Source organism: Neofelis nebulosa, chromosome 2 (assembly GCF_028018385.1).
Source record: "Neofelis nebulosa isolate mNeoNeb1 chromosome 2, mNeoNeb1.pri, whole genome shotgun sequence".
NCBI lineage: Eukaryota > Metazoa > Chordata > Mammalia > Carnivora > Felidae > Neofelis > Neofelis nebulosa.
In genome coordinates this window covers 188005778-188030493 of record NC_080783.1, presented here as the reverse complement: position 1 = coordinate 188030493, position 24716 = coordinate 188005778, and the positions used below count along the sequence as shown (strand labels likewise).

General features: G+C 41.8%; 1 protein-coding gene across 6 annotated transcripts in view; it reads left to right on the top strand.

Moving 5' to 3' along the window:
• ST3GAL3 (ST3 beta-galactoside alpha-2,3-sialyltransferase 3) overlaps positions 1–24716 on the top strand; it is a 202292-nt gene that overhangs the window by 11157 nt on the left and 166419 nt on the right. For 4 of the 6 annotated variants that reach the window (XM_058717712.1, XM_058717710.1, XM_058717711.1 and 1 more), the window contains exon 2: positions 16177–16321. The exons of the other annotated variants lie outside the window; for them this stretch is intronic. In XM_058717712.1, coding sequence (XP_058573695.1) covers positions 16207–16321 — 115 coding nt within the window. In that variant the 5' untranslated portion in view covers positions 16177–16206. The remainder of the gene's footprint in view (positions 1–16176; positions 16322–24716) is intronic. 6 annotated transcript variants of the gene reach the window in all.

The window sequence follows — 24716 nt, the reverse complement described above, 5'->3', positions numbered from 1 at the left end:
CTTGAACCCATGAACTGTGAGATCATGACCTGAGCCGAAGTCGGACGCTTAACCGACTGAGCCACCCAGGTGCCCCCAAACTTCAAGAATTGTTGGGGCACCTGGGTGGCGCAGTCGGTTAAGCGTCCGACTTCAGCCAGGTCACGATCTCGCGGTCCGTGAGTTCGAGCCCCGCGTCAGGCTCTGGGCTGATGGCTCGGAGCCTGGAGCCTGTTTCCGATTCTGTGTCTCCCTCTCTCTCTGCCCCTCCCCCGTTCATGCTCTGTCTCTCTCTGTCCCAAAAATAAATAAAAAACGTTGAAAAAAAAAAAAAAAGAATTGTTAACTATAACAGGGATTTGGAGTAACATGAAATCAACTAGTAAGTAAAAAAATAAGCATGTGGAAGGATGCTTAACATCATTTTTTTATTATTAAAACAATTTTTAAAAAATATTTACTTTTTGAGAGAGAGAGAGATAGAGCACAAGTGGGGAAAGGGGCAGAGAGAGAGGGAGACACAGAATCCTAAGCAGGCTCCCTGCTCTGAGCTGTCCGCACGGAGCCTGGGCTCGAACTAACGGACCGCGATATCATGACCTGAGCCGAAGGTGGAAGCTTAACCGACTGAGCTGCCCAGGCGCCCCTCCTCAACATCATTAACTAATGGAATGTAAAGCAAAACCAGAATGAGACGCTTGCCCTCACCCCAGCTCTCTCTAATTATCCATTTTTGTATCTATACATCTGTTGTTCCATTTGCTTGGTTCATACCCACTAGGATGGCTGTAATCAAAAAGATAAGAACTCGGGTTGGCACAGGTGTGGAGAAATCAGAACTCTCACAACCCTGCTGATGGGAACATACAAAGGTACAGCTGGCATTTCCTCAAACAGTTAAACATAGAGTCACCATATGTACCAGGTATATTTCACTCCTAGGTGTATACCCAAGTGCATTCATAAGTATATACCCAAGAGAAATTAAAACTTATGTCCATGTAGAAACTTGCACATCAGTGTTCCTAGCAGCATTGGAACAACCCAACGTCAGTCAACTGATAAACGGATGAATAAAATGTGATGTGTTCGTATGATGGAATGTTATTTGGCAATAAAAAGAAATGAAGTACTGATAACATGCTACAATATACATGAACCTTGAAAATGTTATGCTAAGTGAAAGGAGCCTGTCACAAAAGACCACATATTGTATTATTCCATATACAATAAAACCTTGGTTTGCGAGCGTAATTTGTTCTGGAAACATGCTTGTAATCCACAGCATTTGTATATCAAAGCAAATTTCTCCATAAGAAATAATGGAGGGGAGCCTGGCTGGCTCAGTTGGTTAAATGTCCGACTTTAGCTCAGGTCATGATCTTGCGGTTTGTGGGTTCAAGCCCTGCATCAGGCTCTGTGCTGGCAGCTCAGAGCCTGGAGCCTGCTTCAGATTCCGTGTTTCCCTCTTTCTGCCTCTCTCGCTCTCAAAAATACATAAACATTTAAAAAATTAAAAAAAAAAAGAAATAATGGAAACTCAGATGATTCGTTCCACAACCCAAAAATAATGATATAAAAATGACTACAATACTATAATATAATACAAAGTAATAAATAAAATACAAAATGTAAAGAAAAGTAAATTAACCTGCACTTACCTTTGGAAACCTTTGTGGCTCATGCGAGGGAGACGAGAGAGGAGGGTTATCGTGTCAGACGACTTTCACTATCACTAACGGAATCACTGCTATCTCTTGGCTCAATGTAATCTTTTTCCTTTTGTGCAACTTTAGCAAGGAACCTTTCCAATGACACTTGCTTTTGCCTCCTTCTGAGGATGTTGCAGAAATGTGACATTGCATTGTCATTAAACAGATTCATCGTTTGCCCCGCTACAACCTTATTTGGGGGCTACAGCCTTATTTGGGTAGTGCTTTTCTGCAGAATTTCGTTTTGCACTGTTTCCCACATTTTACACATCTCCCTAACTTCATTTAAAGTGAGGGATTCCTCCACCTTTTTCTCCTCCTTCTCTGCAGATGAGATGCAGACATAGACTTCTTAGAAAATCTTACAGTTTCGGCCACTCACATACCTTGTTCGTACTTCTTGATGATTTCCTTCTTAATTTCCACCGTAATCATCTCCTTCTTACCACTGTTCTTTTTAACTTTCTTCTGCATGGGGACCATTGTATATGCTCACACGGATGTTGACTACAGTACAGTATTAGTAAACCCTTGTCATATACTGTATTTAATATAACTGGCAATAAGGCAGCAGAGGAAAGGGTCTATGTCTGCAAGCAGCCTGACCTAGAGTGAAGCAAAATATTCCTAAGCTTACTCTTGTATGGAAAAGCAGAGGACTGTCTGTAGGTGCTTTGAAGTGACAAAATTATCCTAGTGCCAGGTGTGGGCACCTTCCAGTGTTCTGAAAAATCACTGATTTCTGCCAAACACTGCAGCCTGAGACGGAGCATCTGAGCATGGGAGGCGATCACCCACAATCTTGCAGCGTGTGCAAGAGAGAAGAACCATTGACTCCATTGTGATCATGTGACATTCAGTGTTCTATGCTACTGGTGTTGCAAGACATCGCTCATTTATCAAGTTAAAATATATTAGAAATGTTTGCTCTTCTTGCGGAACACTCGCAGAACAAGTTACTCACAATCCAAGGTTTTACTGTGTATGAAATGTCTATAGACATTTGCCTATTCTGTGGAACAGAAAGTAGATTAGGGCTCAGAGAACAGGATGTTGGGCAGGGGGGTAGCAGCTAAGAGGTGCTGGGTATTGTTTTGGGGTGATGGAAATCTTCTAAAATTGATTGTAGTAATGTTTGCCCAACTGTGTAAAAATACTAAAAGCCATCGAAATGTATACTTTGGGTGAATTGTATGGTATGTGAATGATATCTCAATAAAGCTTTTCTTTTTTCTTTTCTTTTTTTAATGTTTTATTTATTCTTGAGAGAGAGAGAGAGAGAGAGAGTGTGAGCAGGGGATGGACAGAGAGAGGGAGGCAAAGAATCCAAAGCAGGCTCCAGGCTCTGAGCTGTCAGCACAGAGCCCTACATGGGGCTTGAACTCACGAACTGTGAGATCATGACCCCAGCTGAAGTCAGACACCTAATCGACTGAGCCACCTGGCCGCCCCTTCTTTTTTATTTTTTAAATTTTTTATGTTTATTTATTTTTGAGTGAGAAAGAGACAGAGCTCGAGTGGGGAGGGGCAGAGAGAGAGGGAGACACAGAATCTGAAGCAGGCTCCAGGCTCCGAGCTGTAGGCAGGCACAGAGCTTGACACAGGGCTTGATTTCATGAACCGTGAGATCATGACCCAAGCCAAAGTTGGACGCTTAACCGACTGAACCACCCAGGTGCCCCTCGATAAAGCTTTTCAAAAGAAGTAAAGAGGACTCTAAAGAATATAGATGTAGCAGATATAAGGAGCAGCCCCCACCCCAGGGCTGAGAGAGAGTGCTCCACGAGGAGCCCCACAGTCTCCCCCACACCTGCTGCAGGTTGAGTTACAGACTTTGTGGACATGACCATGACTCACTGGGTTGCAGATGAGTTCCTGTGATGCCGCATGGTGGAATTAGTGGGAAACCAGCCTTCTGGGGTGTTGGGGGAAGCTGTTTGCACAGAGGGGTCTCATGAGAGGCACTGGTACAAAACCGCCCAGGAGGGGTGCTGAGGGCAGCTGTTGGCTGCTGCTCCTCATTGCTGACGGCTGGGCACCGGAAAAGCCAGGTGCGCTGTAGGAGCCTACCCAGAGGAACACACTGGCACCCAGAAGCAAAACTATTTTCCTCCTGCAGTAGCTCTTCAGCAACTTCTAACAAAGCTCCACGTCATACGAACTGGCAAAGAAAAATACTTAAAAGGGCCCGGGCTCATTTTCACAGAGCAAGCAAAAAGGGTGAATGTGGAACTGAAAGGCAATAAATCTGTAACCCACGCAGAAGTCACCGGGACCTCAGCATACCTCTAGCTTTTTAATTCCCTTTGGAGGTCCCGAGGTAATCCTTGCCCTTAGGCTGTTGTGGTTTGGAGAAGCCAAAGACGCTGTTATCTTTGGGCCAACTTGCCCTTAGCCCAGCTCTCTCTAATCCATTTTTACATCTTGTTTCCTCTTCTGTTTGCCCAGTTCTCTTTTTCAGATACCATTTACACTTATGCTGGATCTCCTGTGACTACTACTGCTGCATGTTTTTGTTTTGTTGTTTGGGTTTTAGTAATCCTCTTACACATTTTATTCTTTTTCATTTTATCTTGCTCATTTTTTTATCCACCATGGCTTGCTTGCTTTCTTCCATTCTTTCTTTCTTTCTTTCTACAGATTTTATTTTTTTTTAAGTAAGCTCTACATCCCACGTGGGACTCCAACCCACAACCCCAAGATTAAGAGCTGTATGCTGTATGGACTGAGCTGACCAGGTGCCCCACCGTTGCTCTCATGACTCTTACTGTCTTTTCAGCAGTGACCACTTTGTTGTCTTCCACTGAGGTTTTAATTTCCATGATGTTGTTAGTTTTCTTTGTTTACTCTTCCTGAATGCTAATTTTATTTTTATTTTTTTTAATGTTGTCTTACTGTTTTTTCCCTGAGCGCTGCCTGTAGTCTCTGCTCTTAGTTAACTCTGGCTTTATAGCACCATTTGGGAGTGGGTAGGGCTGGGTTAATCTTTGTTAATGATCTTCATCTGTTCTGTGACAACATTTTTCCTGTCCTGTGGTCTTCATCTACTATGCTTCTCCCCACCCACCCCCGGTTCCTCTCTAACATTGTTGCAGCATTTTTGTTTAGATCCTATACTGATTTCTTTTTACTATTTTTATTTTCTTTTAAGAGGTTATGGCTAATTCCTCTTTTTTTTTTTTTTTTTAAGTTTATTTATTTTGAGAGAGAGAGAGAGAGAGAGAGAGAGAGAGAAAGCAAGTGGGGTAGGGGCAGAGAGAGCAGGGGACAGAGGATCCAAGGCCAGTTCCATGGTGACAGCAGAGAACCCGATGTGGGGCTCGAACTCAAACCATGAGATCATGACCTGAGCTGAAGTCAGATGCGTAACTGACTGAGCCCAGGCGCCCTTTTATTATTGTTTTGATATATTCTAGGACGTCTTCAAGTGGAAAAAGTTATGTGACTGAAGCCAGGTCAGGATTTGAATTCTGGCTTTGTCACTGACTGGCTCTGTGATCTTAAGGTAATTTAACCTTTCTGTGTCTCAGTTTTTTCTCTATACAATGGAAACAGTAACCTCACAGGATTGGTGAGAAGATTCAGTGAGTTAAGTTGTTCAAAACTCTTAGAACTGTGGCCAGTTCACGGTGTGTGCTGTATGAATATTAACAATATTAACCTACCCTACACACTTAACTTGCACTTAGAAAATGCACAGCTTTTTTGCATAGAAGGATTTAACATATTGCATATTAATTACTTAAATCTGCCTAGTCATGCATAACATCTGAATAGGAGGTGTGCATTCAGCAAAAATGTTTTCAAAAAATTGATGAGCTTTTCAGTAATTTTTTGGGAAGCTGTATAATAAATAGTACAGTATATAATAACTTCTAATTAGCTTGCCTTGAAAATATTCATAGGAGACATGCTCAGGAAATACTTTGGTTTTTGCTCTGCATGCTTTTGTCATACTTGAGTTTATATCCAATAGGGACTGATATTTGAAGGTCAGCAAAATTCTGACATTTTAGGCTAAAAATTCTTGCTAGGTATAGTTCAGAAAATAACCATATTGTAGGATGTTTTAGAAATTATAGGAGTTTGATACAGTTTGTTTCAATGAGTTCATATTTTTAATATAATTTTACTTTCATGGCTAAATTAAAATAACCTAGCATTATATGCCTTTTGTACCTTTTTAAAATGTTTTTATTTATTTTGAAAGAAAGAGAGAGACAGAGTGTGAGCGGGGGAGGGGCAGAGAGAGAGGGAGACACAGGATCTGGAGTAGACTCCAGGCTCTGAGCTGTCAGCACAGAGCCTGATGCGGGGCTCGAACTCACAAACCATGAGATCATGACCTGAGCTGCAGTTGGACGCTCAACCAACTGAGCCACCCAGGTGCGCCCCTGTACCTTGTTTTGAGCACACTCTGACTAAATATTCAGTCAGTGAGCAGGTAGATTTTTGAGTCACTACCAAGGATACAATGGTGAACCAAACAGACACGTTCCCTGCCTGAATTAGCCAGAATATGAATGCTAAATTATTGCTGTAAATGCTCATAAGAGGATAAGCAGCTGCTGTGGGAATTTAGAACAGGGAGACCTGAAGTGTGGAGACAGGTAAGGCTTTCTCTGTGGAATTAACCTTTAAGTCTGAGTGGGAATTGGTGATATGAAGCGTAAGTGTCGGGACAGTGTCAGCCTGACCTTGGGAGAGAGCATGGGGAGTGGAAAACACTGAAAGACGGTCAGTGTTGCAGACTCATCGAGGTGAGGTGTAGGGGATGGCAGGAGACATGGGAAGCGGTGGGCAGGGACCAGATGATGCAGAGCCTTACGTGGCTTGTGAAGGAATCTGGGACCTTACCCTAAGGACAGTGGGACATTTGCAAAGTCTAAGCTTGGGAATGAGATAAATTCACATTGGCTGCTCTGTGGGGAGTGAGTCGGCGAAGACCAAGAATGGGTAATGGAGGCTTACCAGGGGGCTGTAGTAGGAGTCCAAGCCAAAGATTATAGCGACTTGAAATAGGATGGTGGTAGTGAAGGTGGAGGGGTGGATGGATGCAAGAAGGATTTCACAGGTGAAACTCATAGGACTCAGTGAGTGATTATATGTGGAGGTGGGAGTGGGGAAGGAGGGTGGTGTCAAGGATGATTTCCAGGTTTCTGACAGAAGCACCTGTGAAGATGTCGCCTTTCACCTGAGATAGTGAACAGAGGAGAAGGAGGAAATGTGGGGCATCTGTGAAACATCTAGATGATGCTGTAGAGCAGGACGTTGCATGGATGTGGAACTCAGAAGCAGTTACTTAGAAGGTAAAGTTCGGGATGGTCAGCATAATGATGGCAAATTAAATCATAGATGTGGAACAAAATTGCCTTGGGGATATCTGCAGAATGAAAATGTTAAGACGGCCTCACGTAGTACCCCAAGCTCCTCTCCTCTTTCAAAATTGCTATGCCGATATATGATTTGTACACAAATCATAGCTTCAGGATATATTATGTTTTGGAATGTGTACAGCTTATATCGTGTCTTCAGTTGGTGCACATAATTAGAAATATATTGGTTTATTTCTTAAACAAATACTTCAGAAAATTTTTCTTTTTTCTTTTAGAGAGAGAGCCGGCAAGCCGGGGAGAAGAGGGGCAAAGGGAGAGAGAGAATGAGAATCTTAAGCAGGCTCCACGCTCAGCGTGGCTTGATCTCACGACTCTGGGATCGTGACCTGAGCTGAAATCAAGAGTCAGACACTCAGCCATCTGAGCCACCCAGGGGCCCCTAAACAAACACTTCTTGAGTGTTGCTCTGTACTAGGTGCTGTGCTGTTAGATGCAGGTGATTCACAGACCTAAGTTATAGATTCTGCTTTCAAATTATATGCTGATTCTTTGCAGAGACAGAAAAATAGGCAAGATGTTTTATAAATGCTGTGATATAGGTAAGCATGGGATGTTATGGGAGCAGACATAGCCATAGTATAGGGCATTAAGGAAAGCTTCCTGAGAGAGGTAAGACCCAAGTCTGCTCTGACTTAGAGACCTAAAAGATGAGCTGGCATTGGCAGGCAAAGAAGGCAGAGAAAGGACCTACCACCATGCTGTACTGCCTCTCCCAGTTTCAGAGGCTGCAGGAAGGTCAAGGCCCGAGAGGACAGTAATGTCCATTGGGTTTGACAGTTAAGAGGTCAGTGGCGAACTTAGTGACCCTCTAGAGCAGAGTATGCGTTTGATTGTCTTCGTGTCTCCTGGGCTTTGCATAATTCCTGGCACTTAGTGTTTGTTGCGCTAGCTTTGGGCAGAAGCGAGACACCTCCTTCTCCAAGGTGAATACACGGGAAGAGGATGAGTCTGATTGCTGCTCCACTCTTCGTGCTGCAGCAAGCTTCTGGCAACTCTTTACCTGCATGCTTTTTTTGTGGCTGTACAGGGAGGCCAGGTGAGCTCCTGCAGCCTGAACAGTTCTCACTATTAATCTAGTGTTATTTTTATGTTTTACTCTAGTCTTTTTCTTTTCTTTTTCATGGCTGGGTACATGATACCTGTGTCTTTTTTTCATTCACTACTGTACCATAAGCACTTCCCCATGTCACTATAATTTTTTCATAAATTACATCTTCCCCCATAATTTATGAAATGTAATAATTTCATAAATTACATCTTAAGTGGCTGCAAAATCTCTCACTTGGATGTGTATTTGAACATTCATTTGAGGACTGGTTTAATTTTTTTCTTTTGTAATAATTTGAAATAATTACAAAAGAGTCGCAAAAATATTGCCAAGAATTCCCATATAGCGTTTAGCTCATTTATTGTGTCGTCTATCCGATTTCTCCATTGTAAGGTTACACTTTTCCCCTCTAATTATAAGAAGTATCTTATGGGCAGAAACTTGAAGACTGTAGAATACCCCATTTCCCAAAATTTTGCCCATTAATTTTAGCATCCTTTGATGTTTCTTAGCTGAATTATTGCTGAAATGGTTACCAAATGGTGACTTTCTTTTTTTTTTAATTTAATTTATTTTTAAAATTTACTTTCAAGTTAGTTAGCATATAGTGCAACAGTGATTTCAGGAGTAGATTCTGTAATGCCCCTTACCCATTTAGCCCATTCCCGCTCCCACAACCCCTCCAGTAACTCTCTGTTTGTTCTCCATGTTTAAGAGTCTCTTCTGTTTGATCACCCACCCTGTTTTCATATGATTTTTGCCTCTCTTCCCTTATGTTCATCTGTTTTGTCTCTTAAAGTCCTCATATGAGTGAAGTCGTATGATATTTGTCTTTCTCTGACTAGTTTCACTTAGCATAATACCCTCTAGTTCCATCCATGTAGTTGCAAATGGCAAGATTTCATTCTTTTTGATTGCCGAGTAATACTCCAGTGTGTGTGTGTGTGTGTGTGTGTGTGTGTGTGTGTGTATGTATATACTATATATATACACATCTATCTATATATTATATATATATCTATCTATATATCTATATATATACTATATATAGATATATCTATATATAGATATCTATGTATATATCTATATATGGATATCTATGTATATATAGATATCTATATCTATGTATCTATATAGATATAGATATCTATCTATAGATAGAGATAGATATCTATAGATAGATATAGATAGATATATATCTGTAGATATCTATCTCTATCTATAGATAGATACAGATACATAGATACATAGATACAGATATATATCTGTATATATATATAGATATATATATATATCTATATATATATACCACATCTTCTTTATGCATTCATCCATCGATGGACATTTGGGCTCTTTCCATACTATGGCTGTTGTTGATAATGCCGCTATAACAAATGGTGACTTTCTAATTACGTTATTCCTTCTACATTCATTAGTTGGTATTCTGATCTAAGGGAGCACTTTCTCCTCTCCTCATTTATTAGACTCTTGTTTAATGGGTTATGATCTTTTATTATTGATCTGAACTGCTCCAGAGCTGACCATTAGGAGCCCCACAAGTTGGCTTCATTTTACGTTCGATATGGCCTCACTCCTTGAGCCTTTACCTGCTCCGAGGCACCGCAAAGGATCCAGGCTTATCTTGTTTGTGCCTTCTTTGCCTCAGCCCTGCAGTCAGCCATGCTTCCAGGGATCCCTGGTTCCTGTCAGGGAAGAATGGTATTTAGAAACCAAGGTCTAGCTGCTAGACGTGCTCTTTGTAATTGGGACATGACTGCTGCCAGGCTCTTCCCAGTGACCAGAGCTAGGGAATATATGCATGTATCACACAAAGGCACACACACTGCCCACATCTATATTTATTTTTATAGTTCATATCTTTATATATCAAAAACCATCCATTTATACCAAACCTTTCAATTTCAGTACAACCCCCAAAATTTTTTCTAGTTTTTCCCTTTTCCTGTTTGCAATTCCCTTCCCCACCATGGAGAAATCTGGCTCCTGTTAGCTAGCGTCAGTGTACTTACTTACTTATTTGGTTAATCCCAGCATTGCCTGTTGCCACACCCCGAGGCCCCCTCACGATGGCTGGATGCCCCGCACCTCTCTTCACTCCAGTCCACGCCTACCCTGATTGGCACCTGAAGCTTAATGGCTTTTAGATTAAATTATTCAGAAAGGCAGACAAGGAGGGAGCTCATTCCTTTTCATGGCTGCATAATCCTCCATTTTAGTGGATATACCGTAGTTTATTCAGTTCCGACCAAAGGACTTAACTCTCTTATATTACAAATAGTGCTGCGGTAAATAGCCATGTGCGTGAATTGTGAATTTTTGTCAGTGTGTCTTTGGATAGTTTCTTAAATGTGAGATTACTGGGGTAAAGGGCAAAGCATGTAATTTCGTTAGACATGGCCCCATCCTTCCCACCACCACACAGTGTGTGAGAGGAGCGGTTTCCCCCAACGCCCTCAAGCTTTTGTCCTAGCTGTGAGTTTGAAATTTTGTCTCTCAGAATTTTGAGGTGCTGTTATTTTTCCGTCTTGGAGGTTTTGGCGTATTTTAAGCGCTTATTTTATTTGTTTCTTTGTATGTCATCCACTTTAGGAAACCAGTTTCCTCTTTGGGTGTTTGGGTGTTTGCTCTACATCTTCATTTGAAGATCCTTTTCCTTAATGGAAGAGGAGGTAGAAGTGAAATAGGTGATTAGTTCAGCCTTCTCGCTGTCATATTTGCTGAACAGATAGGTAAATCTGTTGACTGACTGATGGTCCTGTGTCTGCTGGAGCCTCAGGTTTGTAGACTGTATGTATGTTCAGGCATCACATCTGCATTCAGGACAGAAAGCAGGGGAAGGTACGGCCGCCTTCTGAAAGGCAAGGCTTGTTTTGTTTTTAATTGTTTTTTAACGTTTATGTTTGAGAGAGAGAGAGAGAGACGGAGTGCGAGCGGGGCAGGAGCAGAGAGAGAGGGAGACACAGAATCCAAAGCAGGCTCCAGGCTCTGAGCTGTCAGCACAGAGCCCGACTCGGAGCTCGAACTCATGAACCATGAAATCCTGACCTGAGCCGAAGTTGGACGCTTAACCGACTGAGCCACCCAGGCGTCCCTGAAAGGAATAGCTTTCCAACAGCCACCTGCCTTTGTAGGCAGGCTGCTTACCCCTTAAATTTGTTGTTGTTTTTAACGGGAGCCCTGGATGGGATACAGGCCTTTGTGTTGCTGGAATTGCAAGTCTCTAATTCCTGTTTCAATGTGAAAACTTTGTACATTTGTTATATTTTTTTTAATGTTTATTTATTTTTGACAGAGAGAGTGACAGAGCATGAGTGGGGAGGGGCAGAGAGAGAGGGAGACAGAATCTGAAGCAGGCTCCAGGCTCTGCGCTGTCAGCACAGAGCCCGACGCGGGGCTCGAACCCACAGACTGCGAGATCATGACCCGAGCTGAAGTCAGACGCTCAACCAACTGAGCCACCCAAGCACCCCTTTGTACATTTGTTATTTGCATAAATATAAAAATTAAAATTAAACATAAATATACAAATAAACAGATTGTGAAAAGAAAACAACCCTCCAAACCCACTTTTCAGTTTGGTGCCTATTCTTGTAAGTATGTGCTTAACACGTAACCTTAATTTTCAATATCAGTGTCGTCCTTGTTTGTTACCACCAGCATATGGGCCATACATATATATTACGACTCTACAACTAGATTTTTTCCACTTAGCAGTGTATACTAGACGTTTTGCCTATGTGAGGACATACAGCTGTGCCTCATTCTGTGTAATGGGTACATCGTATACTATACATGTCATTCTCTTGCCCTCATCAATCCATCACCCACCTTGTATCCTCTGTGCTGGTGACTGACATCTAAGAACAGTATCATCTGGACTTTTTTGCCCTCTGGCTTGGAATCAGCTGATAAAAGACATGGACAGGGATCAGAGGGTGAGTGGTGGGAGAAGTCAGAGCATTTCTTACCCCTCCCACCCCTTACTGGGGCTCCAGGAGCCGCTGTGCCCTTGGTAGTGATCTTCCTGATGGCTGGCCTCTCTTTTCCGATGATACCCTTTGTCTCCTGCTCTTTCACCTTGAGGGCAAGAGTAGCTTCCTACTGTTGATAGTCCCTGGATGCTTCACCACCCGTGGTTGGTTCCTTTCACTCTATTCACACAGCTATAAAAAATCCTGTCATTAATTTCCTTCGGTTCATTCTCTGCATGTGCCATCTGTTTCCTGCCAAGACCCCAGCTGATATAGATGTCATTGTGTAGATGCACAATAATTTATTTGTTTGGTTCCCTGTTGATTGACATTTGAATTTTTTTTCTAGTATTTTGTTCTTATAATGAGTGTTGCTAATGGACATTTATGTACCTATTTTGTAAAGTATTTGTTGGAATGTTCCTTTAGGAAGAAGTCACAGAAATAGAAATGCTGGGCCAGGGTGCACGAATGTTATAAATTTCAGTAGCCACTTACTTCCCCATTGCTTCTGAAAGAGTCTGCCATTTTACATTTCTACAGTGTGGTGTTTGGTTTTTTTAATGTTAAAAAATTGTAGAGGTAATACTTGTGACTTACAACAAATAAACTTAACTTAGAAATATATAAAGGAAAAAGTACTTCCTAACATTGCATCCTATTTCCTGGAGGTAACCCCATCAACAGCTATGTATCCTATCATGTTTTTTTTTTTTCTTTATAAGATTTATATCCTTATCATAGAATAAATTCATATATAGATAAAGTAAAATCATTTATACATGTATGTATGTGTGTATATCTCTATTTATCTATCTCTACTAAGGAAGCTCATTTGTAGACTCTGTTCTATTCATCTGTTTGTCTTTTCCTGTGCCAGTACTCATCTATCTTAAGAATTACAGCTTTGAGTTTTGTTGTTTTTTTTTAAATTTTATTTGTATTTTTATTTTATTTACTTTTAGTTTTTTTTTTTTTTTTTTTTTTTTTTTTTTTTTTTATTTATTTTTTTTTGGGACAGAGAGAGACAGAGCATGAACGGGGGAGGGGCAGAGAGAGAAGGAGACACAGAATCGGAAACAGGCTCCAGTCTCCGAGCCATCAGCCCAGAGCCTGACGCGGGGCTCGAACTCACGGACCGCGAGATCGTGACCTGGCTGAAGTCGGACGCTTAACCGACTGCGCCACCCAGGCGCCCCTACTTTTAGTTTTTTGAGTTGTTTTGATATCTGGTAAGGCAAATCCTCATTATTTTTCATGAAAAACAATTTCTTGGCTCTTCTTGGGCATGAAGTCTTTGGATTAACTTTAGATTTAAGTTAAAACAAACAAACAAACATGGATCTTGGCTGGAGTCAGACTGAATTTATAGAGAACTGACATATTTCCAATATCAAAACTTCTCACTTAGGAGCCTGGTGTGTTTTCTTTATTTATTCAGATCTTTTATGCCCTTTGGTGAAAATCTTGCCCATTTCCTCCTAAGTTTATTTTTAGATATATTATAGGTTTTGTTGCCATCATGAATGGAATTCTTCCTCTTACATCTTCTCATCAGTTATTGTTGGTATAGTTTTTAAGAAGATTTTTGTGGGGTGCCTGGCTGGCTCAGTTGAAAGAGCATGCGACTCTTAATCTCAGGGTTGTGAGTTCGAGCCCCATGTGGAGTGTAGAGATTACTTAAATTAAAACTTAAAAAAAGCTGTTGAGTTTTGTAAATTAATCTTATCACCTACTTATTTGTTCTGATGGTTTTTTCAGTTGATTCTCTTGGCTTTTCTAGGTGGACAGTTATATAATCTCTAGTTGATAACTTTTTAATCACTTTATGTATAGTGTTTATTTTTTATTTTTATTTTTATTTATTTATTTTTTTTTTTATTATTTTTTTAAATTTTTTTATTTTTTATTTTTGGGACAGAGAGAGACAGAGCACGAACGGGGGAGGGGCAGAGAGAGAGGGAGACACAGAATCGGAAACAGGCTCCTGGCTCCGAGCCATCAGCCCAGAGCCTGACGCGGGGCTCGAACTCACGGACCGCGAGATCGTGACCTGGCTGAAGTCGGACGCTTAACCGACTGCGCCACCCAGGCGCCCCTATGTATAGTGTTTATACATAATTTCTTTCTCATATGTTATTTCATGGCCAAGATATCTTAGTGGGGTAGGGGGTGGTGATCCTAGGAAGTCTTCCCGGCTGATGTTACATTTAAGGTGAGCATCAGAGAATGCTGATCATCAGAGAATGTTCCAGGCAGGCCTTGAGGAAGGAAACAAGGCTGCGTTCAGTGAGTTGGAAGAAGAAAGGCAAAGGACACAGACAGGGTTGGAAAGTGCAAGAGATGGGTTGGAGAGTAAATAGGGGTATAGTCAGAAACTGCTAAACTCTAAGGAGCAATTCCTTTATTCTCAGGGAATTGAGAATTTAATGAAAGATGTGTTAGGCCGAATGGCCCCCCAAAGATGTCCACATCTGAATCCCTGGTATCCATAAATATGTTCCCTCATGTGGCAGAAGGGACTTTGCAAATGCAGTTAAGACTACAGACCTTGGGGAGCCTGGGTGGTTCAGTCAGTTAAGCATCCGACTTCAGCTCAGGTCATGATCTCACGGTTCGTGAGTTTGAGCCCCACGTCGGGCTCTGTGCTGACAGCCCAGAGCCTCGAGCCTGCTTTGGATTCTGTGGCTCCTTCTCTCCCTCCCCTGCTCATGCTCTATCTCTCTCTTTCTCTCTCAAAAATAAAGAAACATTAAAAAAAAATTTTTTTTTTAAAGACTACAGACCTTAAAACAGGGAGATTATCCTGGATTCTTCAAGTGGACCCGACCTAATCATATGAGCCTGAGAAGCAAAGAAGTTTCTCTGGCTGGGGACAGAAGCAAGATGTGGTAGAAGGGGAAGTTGGAGAGATTCAGAGTGAGAGGGACCTAACCCAGCGTGGCTGAAGGGGGCCGCGTGGAGCAGAGACTGATATCCGGCCAGGAGATGGGGACATCAGCCCTACAGCTGCTGGGAACTGCGTTCAGCCCATAGCTGGAATGGGCTCGGAAGCAGATCCGTCTCCGGTGTCTGTAGAAAGGAACACAGCCCTACCGACCGACTCCTTGGTTTTGGCCCTGTGACACCCTGTGCAGAGGACCCTGTTGAGACACGGTGTACCGGGACGTTGGGCACCCGGAGCTCTGAGACAACACATTTGTGTTGCTTGGAGCTGCCGGGTTTGCGGTACTTTGTTACACGTCGGTGGAACGCCAGCTCAGCGGGGTTGAAGCAGGAGAGTGGCGTCAGAATAACGGACCAGTCCTACCTCCGTGTGAGAATGGATCCGGGAGAGCGCACTTTGGAGGCGGGGAACTGTCTGTGGGAATGCAGCGGTGGTGTGGACTAGGGTAGTGATGGGGGGAAGGGGCATGACTCAAGACTTACGTGGGAGGTTGGAATCGCCACAATTTGGTCATTGATTGGGTGCTGGGAAGGAGGGAGAGGAGGAACGCAGGGACAATTGCTGAGTTCTGGCTTTGGATGCTGAGTGACTGGTGGAGCTGTGTCTCAAGGCCAGGACGGGCAGCTTGGAGGATTGCTAGGTCAGGAACTCAGTGGTAACTCCAGGTGGTTCTTCGTTTGGAAATTCTCCTGTAAATACTTATTTTTTTATTTTTTTTTTTAATTTTGAAACGTTTTATATTTTTAATGAACTCCTTCTCTAAAGACCATATTTTTTATTTTTATTTCATTTTATTTATTTATTTTTTTAATTTTATTTTATTATTATTTTTTTTATTTAAATTGGTTTCCATACAACACCCAGTGCTCATCCCAAAAGGTGCCCTCCTCAATACCCATCACCCACCCTGCCCTCCCTCCCACCCCCCATCAACCCTCAGTTTGCTCTCAGTTTTTAACAGTCTCTTATGCTTTGGCTCTCTCCCACTCTAACCTCTTTTTGTAAATACTTATTTTAAGATAGAGTATATCAACAAGATGATTGCTTTATCCTTTAAGACCTGAATTATTTTTTTGATTTTTTTTTTTTTTTTTCCTTTTAGGTCATGTAGGAAATTGTAAACCATGTGAAGATGGGACTCTTGGTATTTGTGCGCAATCTGCTGCTAGCCCTCTGCCTTTTTCTGGTACTGGGATTTTTGTATTACTCTGCGTGGAAGCTGCATTTACTCCAGTGGGAGGACCCCAGTAAGTATGGTCACCCCAGCCTGCCCCCAGGGAACGTGGGGTGTTCGCTGGGCTGCAGTGCCCTCACACCCTTCGGAGACAGGCAGCGAGAGGAGACCGCACGCTCCTGGGACTCAGGCTCAGAAATTGCCTCCCATTTTTGTGGCTGTAGGTTGAGATCTTTGATGTTTTTCAAAAACTGCATGCCATGGCATATCCTCTTATGATCTCCGTAAAAACATGCTATTCTGCAATAAAAGCCCAAACTCTTCCAGTACTTCTGGTTTCTGAATGCCGTGCTTTTTAATTACTAAAGTGCGTTGCCTCTCCCATTTGTATTCGTTGCCTCGGGGCTCCGTATCACAGCTGGTTTTCTTCTGTCCTGAAAACGTTCACCTTTACCTTTTCTTTGAATTTGCAGTTTTCAATTTAATACTGTCTTTGTTTTATGTTCCCTGAAGAAATTTTGTCTACCTAGTTATTTTGTCCTTGCTGGCACTGAACTTGTACCTGAACAGAATAATGGCTCCCCTCCCCGCACCCTCCCCAGTACCTCCTAATCCCTTTCTCTGGCTTGTACTCCTGGCCTCCTATGTTACACAGTGTTTGCCACACAGTTCTCTGTACCCCCTGACTTGGTTTCGACTTATGCAGTATGGCCTGTGCTGTGGTGTTTTGAGGCTTGTGGTCAAAGGGCTCGCATTGGGCGTCACCAGCAGGTGCACATTCTCTTCTTGGATGTTGCCCGAAGTATCACACAGTGACCATATGTAGTTTTCCTTTTGGTTCTGTTTGTCTGATGGCTGGCTGAGTTCGGTGCAGGAAACACTGGGTAGTCTGGTCCTGATTCCTGGTGAATGTGACTTCCCTAAAATAGTTTTGTTTTTACAAACATTGACTGGCTACCAGTGTAGAATTCACTCGAGAGTCGAGTCAGTCTCTGGGTCTCAGGTTAAAATGAGTGGGAAGAGGCAAGTGGCATTGGCCTACTATTATTGTATTGAGACCTTGATAGCGGAACCATTCCTATGAAGTAATTCATTTATTTCTTACATGGCCCAAACTCCTGAAGCAGTTTCAAGCCAACTAAAAAAAATTTTTTTTTAATGTTTATTTAGTTTTGAGAGAGAGAGAGAGGGCAACAGAGTGTGAGGAGGGGAGGGGCAGAGAGAGAGGAAGACACAGAATCTGAAGCAGGCTCCAGGCTCCGAGCTGTCAGCACAGAGCCTGATGCAGGGCCCGAATTTGTGAACCGTAAGATCATGACCTAAGCCGAAGTCGACACCCAACCGACTGAGCCACCCAGGCGCCCCTCAAGCCAATTTTTAAAATGTAGTGTTACCTCTTAACTTCTTGTTTTACGTGGAATGTTTCAGTGCCTCTTAAACGGTTAGCTTATAATTTTCACTAATTACTTTGTCTTTCCAGAGTTTATTTAAATTTCTCTGTCCCAACTTATTTTTTAAAACAAGAAGACTACCCAGAATCAAGTGTTTGCATCAGTGCAGTGCAAAATTCTGTAGTCAAAAGCATTCTCTATATCCATCATGGATAGATTTCATCTGTATCCATAAAATAGAAATATGTTCAAGGAATGGTGGTCTCCTTTTCTGTTGAGAACTCTTGACCTGTAGACAACATAACTAAGAATTAGATAATATTTTCCTAGAGAAGTTGAGAAGGACATTAACTTTATGGAAGACCTATCATATGCCAGGTGTTAGGCTACACAACTTATTAATTATATTAAATTATATGAAGTTAAATTAAATTAAAATAAATTTACTTCTCACTGTAACCATGTGGAGATGCTGTTATCCCTGTTTTCCAGCTGAGCAAACAAGGACTTAATTAAATGTTACACAGCTAATTATTAGAACTGGAACTGAATCCTGGTTTGTCTTTAAAACCCATGTTCCTTATTTTATTGAAAAGTATAATAAATACTAAGATTAAGGATAGGATTGAATTCTGTATTCTAATTGGTAAAAAGACAGGAGAGGGACTCAGAGAAGAAATAGCAGAGAGTGTCAGGACGGAGGTGGAGAAGAAAGAAGGAAGGGAAGTAAGGGGAAGGGAAAGAAAGGAAGTTCTCCAAACGAGCGAGCAGTTTATTGGCTTGGAGGTGGCAGGGTGCTGTGTGTTCACGAGCCAGCACTGTAGGCTTCAGTAGTTTATTAATAGCTGTCTGCTTTCCTTGGAGTGAATTATCAGCTGACTAACCACTATTTGCATCTTTTTGTTCTTCTGACACTCAGGCCTTTTAGATACTTGACTTTGAATAGGTCGTTTTAGACCGTCTTACTGTAGCATATTGTTTTCTGTACTGTAACATCAGAGAGCAGGGTAATATGAGCAACTCTGATGGCTGACCAAGGCGGAGAAGTGTCTTTTACTCAAGAAACAAAAGTCAGTTTATTGAGCCTCCTATAGGAGATGGCCATTGTGTAGTGAAATTTACTGCTGCTGCTAATAATAATAAAACGAAAATAGTAATTTACTGAGTGTCTATGTGCTGTGATGGGAACTTTGTATTCATAATGTATTTGAACCTCATAGTTTATTAAGATTTTTTTTGTGGGGGGCTCCTGGCTGGCTGAGTCGGTTAAGTGTCTGACTCTCAATTTTGGCTCAGGTCACGATCTCACAGTTTGTGAGATTGAGCCCTATGTCGAGCCTGCTCTCTCCCTCTCTCTGCCCCTTCCCTGGTCGCATGCTCTCTCTCTCAAAATAAACAAACATTAAAAGTTTTTTTAAATTAAATTTATTATTATTTTAATATTTATTTTTGAGAGAAAATGAGCAGGGGAGGGGCAGAGAGACAGGGGGACAGAGTTTCTGAAGAAGGCTCTGTGCTGACAGCAGACAGCCTGATGCGGGGCTCCAGTTTGTGAACCATCAGATCGTGACCCGAGCCAAAGTCGGACACTTAACCGACTCAGCCATCCAGGCACACTGATTTCTTTTGTTTAGAGACAGGGAGAGAGCACGAGTGGGGCAGAGGGGCTGATGGAGAGAGAGAGAGAGACGGAGAGACAGCGACAGAGAGAGAGAGAGAGAGAAAGAGAGAGACAATCTTAAGCAGGCTTCATGCTCAGTGTGATGCCTGATGTGGGGCTCAATCCTGTGACCTGAGCCAAAATCAAGAGTCAGACGCTGAACTGACTGAGCCACCCAAGTGCCCCTGATCCTCATAGTTTAGATTGATTATTATTATCCTCTCTTACAGATGCAGGAGCTGAGGCTTCAAAGAGGCTCAATAAGAGTTTGTATGTCTTTCATCCGGGAGGTATTTCCAAGTTTGAACAATAAATGTCTTTAGCATTATTTTTCCTTAATTTTTACACTTTTTTATGACTTACCAAGGTTATCTATTGGAATTCCTTCATGGTGGTGGGGGGAGTCTAGAGATTTTTATTATTAAATTATGCATTCAGTAAGCAGTATATTCCTGTTTTGGCCCATGTACTATTCTGTGTAAAGTGGATATAAGATGAACGTAGGCCTTCATGGTCTCAGCCTATTGACACAATAACAGCTCTATTTTTAAAAAATAGTTTATTTATTTTTGAAAGAGAGCGTGCAAGCAGGGGAGGGGCGGAGAGAGAGAGGGAGACAGAGAATCTGAAGCAGGCTCTATGCCGACAGCAGTGAGCCCAATGTAGGCCTCGAACCCATGAACTGTGAGATGACTTGAGCTGAAGTTGGACGCTCAACTGACTGAGCCACCCAGGTGCCCCTTATATGTTGTGTTCTAAAAGAGATGTGTGTATGAAATGCCATGTTAGGGCATAGAATCCCTTCTAGGCAGAAAATCTTATGATTTCATCACTCCCAAGACATTGTGGCAGGGTGCACACTGCTTTGTTTTGAGCAGCTTAGAGCCGTGTGTGGCCAAGGCTTGGTCAACTTGCCAGGACCTGGGTCAAGTGCTTAACCTGAAAGGCTTTAAGTATAAGATTGGTCTCATTATCAACTTGTTGTTAAAAGTTCTGTAGCTTGCAGTTTTTGGTTTCTTATGTTAAGGAGCTTGGAAGTTACCGCTCTGTCCTCACAACACCTAAAAACCTGAGCAGACAGAAAAACCAGTAATTCTTTTTGGATCCATAAGAGAGGGGAGGACACAGGGCAGACTGCTGCTTCTGAGATTGGAGAGACAGGTGAATACAGGGAGTGGCATGCAAAAACTGTCACAGGAAGCAGTGCCAGAATAGGAAAACCTGAATTATAATAGATGAATTGCTGGAGGCTCTGGACAAGTCCGAGAATCAAAAACTCTAGGAGGAGCCAGTCACAGGGGGCCCCTACAGTATTGTGAGATTTATTTCCAGGGGCTCAGCCAGATTCTCACAGGAGATATTGGGGAAAGGTCTTCCCATGCATCTGGCACATGAGAAGAAAGAAACCGTTTTGAAATATGCCAGGACAGTTTTTTCTTCTTAACAAGACCTGCCCTCAAGGGAAACTAGTTAACCAGAGCCCAGCCTGTTGGAGTAGTATCAGAGCCTAACTGACCTGGGGAAAGGGAAGTATCCAACTCCAGTCATCTCTAGCCTTCCACGTGGGAGAAAGGAAATATCCAGGTCCATCCTTGAGGGCAAAGAATTCCCCACGGAAGGGATACAGATGGGAAATGACGAAAAGACATCATATGTCATCAGGGATATACAAACTAAAACAACGTTGAGATACCACTATGTACCTGTTAGAATGGTCAAAGTCCCAGAACACAGACAACATCAAATGCTGGCGAGGATGTGGAGCAACAGGAACCCTCATTCATTGCTGGTGGGAACGCAAAATGGTACAGACACTTTGGAAGACAGTTTGGCAGTTTCTTATAATACTAAACATATTCTTACTCTATGATCTAGCAGTCACATTCCTTGGTATTTACCCAAAGGAGTTGGTTGTTTTTTTGTCCACAAAAAACCCTGCACACAGATGTTTATAGCAGCTATATTCATCATAATGGCCAAAAGTTGGAAGCAACCAAGATGTCCTTTAATAGTTGAATGGAGAAACTGTGGTAGATCCAGACAATGGAATATTGTCAATCGCTAAACGTAAGTGAACTATCAAGTCATGAATAGACATGGGGGAGCCTTAAATGCATATTTCTAAGTGAAGGAAGCCAATCTGAAAATGCTACACACTGTATGATTCCAACTATATGACATTCTGGAAAAGGCACAACTATGGCGATAATAAAAAGATTAGTGGTTGCCGAGGTTGGAAGTGGGGAGAGGTAGGTATAAGCAGGGCATAGAGGATTTTTAGGGTGGTGAATCTATAAGATATCATAATGATGAATATGTTTTTGTACTTTTGTCCAAACACAGAGGCTGTGCAACACCAGGCATAAACCCTTATGTAAACTATGGACTTTAGGTAATTATGATGTATCAGGATAGGTTCATCAGTTTTAAAAGTGTACCACTCTGGTGAGGGATATTGATAATGGGGGAGGATATACATGTGTGGGGGCAGGAGGTATAATAGGAAATATTTGTACTTTCCCTTGAATTTTCTGTGAACCTAACTGCTCTAAAAAAATACTCTTAGTAAAGTACTGTAGAATTATCATATTTTATGTATGTGTGTGCATGTTTATACACACACACATGTAAGATGATAAAAATATATATGTACATATGTTTAACTTAATGAACAAATGAACACAGTCTTGGAGTGAGTTAGATGTACTTCAGTTTCTTCATCTCCAAAATGGAGATAAAATACTGACATTTCTCTTGGCTCTGATGCTTTATTCAGGTCAGGTCTTATAGGAGAGTTGGGTTGTTGCCTCTTATCGGTAGACCTGATTCCCGTGCTCCCTTTCATGGAAACTTTACATATTTTATTATTTTAATTTTTATCTATATGTATTTCATAAGTTAAAGTGGATATTTTGGAGGAGTAGGATTAATTTCTTATGGGACCTTTAAAAATTCATGTTACCATATTTATCAATATTGCAATTCCCTCTGTGTTCTTGCCTATATTTTACAAAAGATCATAACGGGAGAGATCATAAAATGTGCATTATTGATCTGATTACTATGGAGAATACCATCTGGCAAGTAAGTTGGAGTTTGGATCTGATGTTGGGAGAAGGGTAGATTAAGTTTAGCTTAATAGACATAGGAAATTATGTTCACTCTTAGTTTTCCATCTTAAAAACGAAATGGAGGCTGGTATTTCTAGCCTGTGGCTTAGGGTAACACTCTGCTTCTTATGATAATGGCATAACTGGTATCAAGCTAGCCGTCTCTCTATAAATAGTTACAGAGCTGGACAGTATAAATGAAGCAACTCTTGCCAAGCAGTGGACAGGAGGCAGTATAAAATTTCAGTGCCTAAGAAAAGGAAAACTTATGAGGTGAGCTCTGCAGTTCTCTTTGTGGGGGCAATTTCCCAGCCCTGCCCACAGAGCTGGAATCTCAACAGACCATAGTGCCTCCACTTGGCTGATGAGGCAGAGATCAGGGTGTAGGGCAGCTGAAGTGGTTGGAGTCCGTGAGGCAGGTCATCACTGAGTAGGGAATTTTTGAGAGACACAAGCCGGGCTGGGGGAGGAATTCCTAGGGGTCGGTAGCTGTGGACTGGGCTATGTATGTGCAGGGCAAAACCACCTGAATTTAACTACGTAGGTAACAGCTGTACAGGACAGGAGTAGAGGTCAAGCAGTCTGTGGGTTGCTGAAGAGTCAGGGACTTTGAAGTTGCAGCCCTACCAGAGTGGAGAAATCTCATTAGAACTTTACTACCCCTGGCATCCAGATGCCAGAAAGTTCATGCCTTAAGAATAAAGATCTCACTCCAGAGTAAGACTCACCCTAACAAGACCTAAAACCAAGCCCCAACCAAGGCTGGGTCCTGTCAAGTTAGAGAAGAGTCAAAAATACCATGGACTTTCCTCAGATCCACACTAAACATAGCGTCGAATCCTGCCTCCACAAATTCAAGGTGGTCAGGCAGTAATTGAACTGCCTGATAAAATAGGAATCGGCACGTTTCAGAGGAAGATAGCAGTATTCATAGTTTCTGCATGCAACATCTAGAGTGGTCAGTGTTCAATAAAAAGTTAGTAGACATACAAACAGACAGGAAGGAAATAGTGACCCATATTAAAGAAAAAACAAAGCCTGTAGATGAGAGAACTCACATAGCAAAATAGCTATTACAAATAATTTATTTTATTTTATTAAAAATTTCTTTGTTTATTTTTGAGAGAGAGAGAGAGAGCACAAGCAGGGGAGACACAGAGAGAGAGAGGGAGACACAGAATCTGAAACAGGCTCTAAGCTCTGAGCTGCCAGCACAGAGCCCGACATAGGGCTTGAACTCACAAGCTGTGAGATCATGACCTGAGCCGAAGTTGGACACTCAACCGACTGAGCCACCCCGTTGCCCCTATTTTATTTTTTTAAATAAATGCTGTTCTTTTTTTTTTTTTTTTAAGCTTATTTATTTTGAGAGAGTGTGAATGCATGTGGGGGAGGGGCAGAGAGTGTGAGCGAGATAGAGAGTATTCTAAGCAGGCTCTGTACCATCAGTGCAGAACTCAGTGTGGGGCTTGAACCCACAAACTGCAAGATCATGACCTGAGCCAAAGTCTGGCACTTAACTGACTGAGCCACCCAACTGCTCCTATTACAAATAATTTAAAGGATTAAAGAAAAATACAGTGAACAATAAGTAGTCTCAGCAGAGAAATCAAAACTATAAAAAAACCAAAAACAAATTCTAGTACTAAAAAGTATAGGAACAGAAAATGAAGATTTCACTTCACAGTAGGTTGAATATAACAGAAGTCAGTGAAGTTGAAGGGAGTGCAATAGAAATTATCCAGTCTGAAACACAGAAAGAAAAAAAATATTGAGGAAAAATGAACTGAGCCTCAGGGACCTGTGGGGCAGTATAAAATTGTCTAATATATATGAGTGTTGGACAGAAAAAAATGTTAAGAAATAACGGCTGAAAGCTTCCTAAATTTGGTGAAAAACGTTGACTTACAGATCTAAGAAGTTCAGCAAACTCTAAAAAGGATAAATATTGGGAAAGTTTAGGCATATGATAGTTAAACGTCTGAAATCTAAAGTGAAAATCTTGAAGACAAAGAAAAAGAAACATTGTCTATGGGAGTAGGAAACCCCACTGACCTTTCACCAGAAGCAGTAGAGTTCACACAATGAAAGATCTTCAAAGTGCTGAAAGAGAAATACCAAACACCTGTCATCCCAGAATCCTTTATCTGTTGGAAATATCCTTCAAAAATGAGGATGAAATGAAGACATTTTTTTCAGATAACAGTTAAGAGAGTTTGTTGCTAGCAAAGCTGCATTAACAGAAAAAACACTAAAGAATATCCTTCAGGCCAACAGGACGTGAGAGCAGATGGACATTTGGATCAA